We start from the raw sequence: 5776 nt of genomic DNA, 5'->3' as shown, positions 1-5776 counted from the left end.
TTGACTGGAATTCACCATCACTAGACACCATTGTCCTTTCACAATTAATATCCTACCTCATTCATGGCACGTGCCTTATGTAGGCATCATGTTTTTGCATTATTCAATGATGAGATATCTTTTCTATTGGTGCATTGTCGTTCGAGGAATGAACCACTGACGTATTAATTCATGAGATTACTGAATCTATTTAGATAATAAGTTTATTGCTGAAAACAATAGAGGGCGAGTCCTTGTATAACCAAGTAGGTTGTGATTTCATTATGTCAATCATTTAATGAGGAGCACGAGATTATGATTCATGTCGAAGATAAGAATATAAATAGTGTGAAGAGAAGCTGCACCATCACATCCAGCAGCACCGGAGCGGACAGATCCTCTCACTCAGGTACATATCATGATATCCTAGAGACATAACATGGACTTTATTCCCTTACAGGAATTTCTCATTTCTGGAAACTCTCATTCTATTCTTCTATTCTCTGGTGACAAAATCATCTACAGATGCTACTGAGGATAGATAGATAGATCATTGTTGAGGTTACCCAATAACCAGTAGATTTATCATCCATACTGTTGATCTATAAGGAAGTCAATAGCATTGACACAATTGAACCAGTTAGATCTAGAAGACCAAGCAGGCATGTCAGTGGAGTTGTATTTGACAAACTCATCCAATGGGATGTTGACTGTCAAAAAACAGACAAACCTCAAAAAGGCTTAACTAAATGCTCTACTCTTCGTGGTTGCCATGTTCAGTATAACTGTCCACCTAAGATCAAATCAGATTCCTGTTTTTGACAACCCCTATATCCTGTCATAGAAGAGGAGGATGATTGAGACATCCACATTGGAGAGCCCATTGTTTTATTCTCTATTGTCCTTGAATGGTTGATAACTTCTCTTTTGACACGTGACAGGTGTGGGCCAGATTGAGGTTGATGGAGCTCTCACCTCTGGATGTGCATGTGTGTGACCCTCTCTACCCTCTACTATGTAGATTGCCAAACCTGCATTCCCATCATTATAAACAGCCGTTTTGGTGGTGGAGTTCTTTGGTTCTCATATGCCTTATGTGCTGTCCCTATAATACAGTTATGATCATGGTGGGTTCCAATAGAGGGATCCACACCCTTATTATCAGCTTATCATGAGACAAATCTCCCATTTTCAGATAGACAGTCCATTTTGGTAAAAATGACTCCACTTGAAAGAAACTTTGACAAGTTAAACACTAAAACAATAATGTTTTTTTCTTCTAGTTTTCAGATCTATATCAAGATGATGGGCAGCAGAGTTATGGTTTCTGTGTTTATGCTAGGTAAGTGGGTATAAGTTACTGAAATTCTGTTAAATATATGTATATGTGGTGAGAGACAAACAAAAGCTTATCCCTTGTGTAAAATAGAGCAAGTACCCCAAGGGGTGCTGTTTCACTCAACTCAATGAGCAGTTTTAGGACTAACGAGTAAGATTTTTAATTGTGTTGAACTGTAAGATAAAGTATATTAGAAAGTTGTTGAACTAGTGATCTAACCTAAATGTAGCTGCTTACTGTTACCTGCGTATATTGAGACACCATTGCTCCTTTTCCAACAGTCCCATGGACGGAACCATTGCGTTGATCTTGAAATCATTGGGCATGTCCATGGGCAGTCATTCGAGCTCATAGTCAGTGGATTGAATCCCATTTGGGCCATCCATTTTTACAGTGCCCTCCTACAGTGGATCCAGATACTTACACAACAATAAGACCTAAATACAACAGATGTTCTGAGGGTCCAGGGTATTGTTATGCCCAAAAGATCCATACGCGGTGGGAATATGGACACACTCTTGCTCCAAAAAGAAGCGATGTGGATCTTCAGATTGCAAACCATTCAACCTAATGGGTTAAATGAAGCAATTTCGTATTCATGCTTCATTTGAGTCATACCACTATATGGATACCTTACTGGTTCTTGTGTGCATGTGGTTGTCTCAAGACCTTGGCCACTATATAAGCTATAAATGCTTGATGTATCTCTATGATTTCCCCCTTTCCTCCCTTGCTGGTATGGACATATTGGATTTATGGAAGAGGGGCGTATCTCTGTATGCATGTCATTATGTTTGTCACTGTCTTTTAATTTATGCCGCTTTGTATAAGGTTGTGTTTAGGGATGCACTTACATTTTCCTTGATGTCACCAATTTGGGCTCCTCCAGCATAGCTGACACCAGTGCTAGGCGTATAGGTGACATATCTCATATAGCCGCGACTTTCGATTCCTCCTGTATACATGGGCACTTGATGTGTCAGCATGGAGGTGTGTGATGTAAGGAGGGCTCTGGGCGGATCGGGGGTGTAAGTCAGATGACGCACCTTGATCCGATTCGGCCGAGCACTAACACACGCCCCCTTTGTAGGCGGGGCTGACTGGATATCTGGCCGGCGTTCATGCGGCCGCGTACGGCCATCACAGCGCCGAATGCCTCTACACACAACAGTGTGAGGCGGTTCTGCTCCACAGGCTAATACTGTTTAAACACTTCGCTTCGCTCCTGATGAATTGTGGCTCATATGGCCATAGGGAAACGCGTTGAGCCGGTGATCCTGTGTTTGTTACACGGCTCTTTAGGCAGGGTGTGTGCTTGACTCAGGCAGTGCTACAGCTGACTTGTGTACTTAGGGTTTGTGATCATCATTACACCTTGGCTGTTTGGGCTGATGGAGATGGCTGAGTGAGCGTCCACAATATTGTGGCACCTGGTGGATGCTTTACCCCAAGGGGGCTTGATTCACTTGTCAGCTATCCCACATCGCCCAGCCAGGTTGATCTACACCTGACAAACCTGTGCCTGGTTTAACCCCTTGAGCCGTGTGCAATTTCCTGATCAGCTTATATTAGCACTGCAGTGCTAGCTGTATAGGATTCTAGTCCGGACTCTATTATAGTGGTGTGGATTTAATCCCTCTCCAACACCACCATTGGAGTCTGGAAGCCTGATTGTCACAGACGTGATATTCAGTTTTCCCTATTTATATTTAATAAATCTTTTATTATTTTTCTCCTCATACGTCTACTCAGGCAGATAATTTTAAAATAGAGCAAGTACCCCAAGGGGTGCTGTTTCACTCAACTCAATGAGCAGTTTTAGGACTAACGAGTAAGATTTTTAATTGTGTTGAACTGTAAGATAAAGTATATTAGAAAGTTGTTGAACTAGTGATCTAACCTAAATGTAGCTGCTTACTGTTACCTGCGTATATTGAGACACCATTGCTCCTTTTCCAACAGTCCCATGGACGGAACCATTGCGTTGATCTTGAAATCATTGGGCACGTCCATGGACAGTCATTCGAGCTCATAGTCAGTGGATTGAATCCCATTTGGGCCATTCATTTTTACAGTGCCCTCCTACAGTGGATCCAGATACTTACACAACAATAAGACCTAAATACAACAGATTCCCCAAACATCTAACAAACAACAAATGGGAATCTATGGCCTGTGGGAGCTAGTTCCTGTGAATGCAGAAGAGACCATTTTGAATTCAAAATGTTAATTTCATATTTCTATTGCAGCATTTTCTGTGATATTTGTGGAAAGGTTGGATGCCATGATCCTTCGGCCTGGTAAGTAGTAAATTGCAGTTGGTTGGGATAGTCATTTTTTTCAGACTAGTGTGGAGAGACCAAAGCTAAGAATGTTAGATGAATACTATGGAATAAAATAAAATGTGATGCCCCCAAGTCCCCCAAAAAAGAGATGAGTGACATGATTGAAACCTTTAAATATGTTTAAAATTTTAATAAAGTTCAGGGGGAGGTGTTTTAGAAAGAAACTGGACACAAGAACATTGGGGATATAGCATACGGGCAGACTAGATGGACCATGTGGTCATTCTCTTACATCATTCTTCCATGTTTCTCAATATATTCTGTTGTCAATTCAAAATATGCTTACATGAGTCCACAAGAGAAGTGTTGGTGCTTGTCACATAATGCTATTTAGCCAATCACAAGATAAGAACTTTTGCTTATTTGTCCTGTGATTAGCCAAGAAACATCACATTGCTAGCACATCTGCCTTACTTTAAACTCCTTCAGGCATTCTGTACTCTACAACACCAGCAGAATTGTTGGACTCAGATCCATCCATACAAACTGTATGAAGGAAGGTTCCCCAGATGGCCTCTTAACTTCATTATCTTCACTTGATTGGTGAAATCATGGTAATAGGTTTTCATTAAAGGGCTTGTCTGTAGGTTGTCCTATAAAGTAAGTGGTTTCTTGATAAGAAGCTGATCCTGAATCTGTTACTACTTGTGAAAACTTAAATCTGCATAATTATTAATTAGTAATTAAATCTGCCATAGTGAAATTTGATGTTACCAGAGGGCCCATGTTCTAGGTGGTCCTTAAAGAAGTTGATAATTTGTTAAAACCATTTTTTTTTATTCTTCCAATAATTTTCTGACCACTGTTGCTTACTCCCTGATAATCATCTATAATCTATGATGGAATGTATCATCAGGTGTTCAATTCCTTTATTATGCTACCACAGGTGAAATGTAGCATTATACTGTGCCCATAAAAATCAATAGGCTCTGCCCTCAAAAGAGAAAGATGCTCATTATAGCTTTTCCAAGTAATTGAAGGTCTCCAATGAGAGACCCCCCACACTTTGAGCTCAGAATGTGCTTATAGTGATTTTAAAGCCAGGCAACTCCTTCAATGGACTAAACCCTACTCCATAATTGTCATGTGCTCCAACAGTAAAACCAAATTAAGGCCACATCATCCCTAAAAATTGATTTCTGGGAAATAGAGGTCCAGCATGGGGTATGGAAAGGGTACAGAATTGGCAAATTATGTAAATAGCAATTGATTGTAATTCTTTATTGCAGTGAATTGCCCGGCCAATCAAGAACCAGGCTGCCGACCATGCTGGGGAGGAACATGTCAAAGTTTAAGCAATTATCAACAGTTGTCCTGCACAAGTCAATGTAATCCCGGTTGTGTCTGCAAAAAAGACTATTATCTCCAGAATAACAAGTGTGTCTACGTGTCCGAGTGCAACGTTCAGTGCCCAGCAAACATGGTGTTTAACCCCTGTGTGAAAAAGACCATCACCTGCAAAACACTAAACAGCGGTGCAAAAGAGTACGATGAGTGTAAACCTCGCTGCCAGTGTGTAGAGGGTTATATATTCTCTGGTCAGAAGCCCCAGGACTGTATCAAGATGAGCGAATGTCAGAACCAGACAAATGTCTCTTAAGGTGGAATAAGATGTAAAATATGTAGTTCCAGTATTCCATAGATGGTGGAGGTTTTATTACGAGGATAATGTTTTCTGCATCAGAAACTTCCTGTACTGTAGTAGTGAATCGATGTTCATAATATTGTTATATATTATATACATTGTATAATTAGGTGGTCAATGTATGACAATCATCTTTGAATAAATAAAGCTTATTGATTATAATTTACAAGTCTTGTCCCATTTCTGATGATATGTGATGAAATCGGACGTTTAATAAATAAAAAATATAATTGACCATTCTTGACATAAAAACTTGAAGCCACTTTCCCTTTAAAGGCAATCTCCAGGCTCCTTCCCAAACATACTCCTCCCGATCATGTTACTCTTTCCTTGCAATCTTGATGTTCTCATTAGATGATGGCTTAACCAATGTAACAAGTTGTTAGTAGAAGTAGGTTTTCAAAACACCTCTGTCAGGATGCGTCCGCCAGTATCCACGGAGATCCTAAGGTCCAGAAAAGTCAGCGT

General features: G+C 40.3%; 1 protein-coding gene across 1 annotated transcript; it reads left to right on the top strand.

Moving 5' to 3' along the window:
- Positions 1–290: 290 nt before the first annotated feature.
- On the top strand, positions 291–5263 carry LOC120981676 (alpha-tectorin-like). Its single transcript, XM_040411688.1, has 4 exons — positions 291–388; positions 1263–1321; positions 3568–3618; positions 4893–5263. The coding sequence occupies exons 2-4, from the start codon at positions 1282–1284 to the stop codon at positions 5261–5263; spliced, it is 462 nt and encodes a 153-aa protein (XP_040267622.1). The 5' UTR covers positions 291–388; positions 1263–1281.
- Positions 5264–5776: the final 513 nt, after the last annotated feature.

This window comes from Bufo bufo, chromosome 1 (assembly GCF_905171765.1).
Source record: "Bufo bufo chromosome 1, aBufBuf1.1, whole genome shotgun sequence".
Taxonomy (NCBI): Eukaryota; Metazoa; Chordata; class Amphibia; order Anura; family Bufonidae; genus Bufo; species Bufo bufo.
The sequence above is the reverse complement of the archived record's forward strand: the minus strand, read 5'-3'. Positions and strand labels throughout refer to the sequence as shown.

Excerpts from the sequence above, each read along its gene's own strand:
- LOC120981676 (XM_040411688.1), top strand. The coding sequence starts at position 1,282 with ATGATGGGCAGCAGAGTTATGGTTTCTGTGTTTATGCTAG. Across the intron at positions 1,322-3,567 it reads GGTTTCTGTGTTTATGCTAG|CATTTTCTGTGATATTTGTG; the intron begins GTAAGTGGGTAT and ends TTTCTATTGCAG. Across the intron at positions 3,619-4,892 it reads TGCCATGATCCTTCGGCCTG|TGAATTGCCCGGCCAATCAA; the intron begins GTAAGTAGTAAA and ends TCTTTATTGCAG.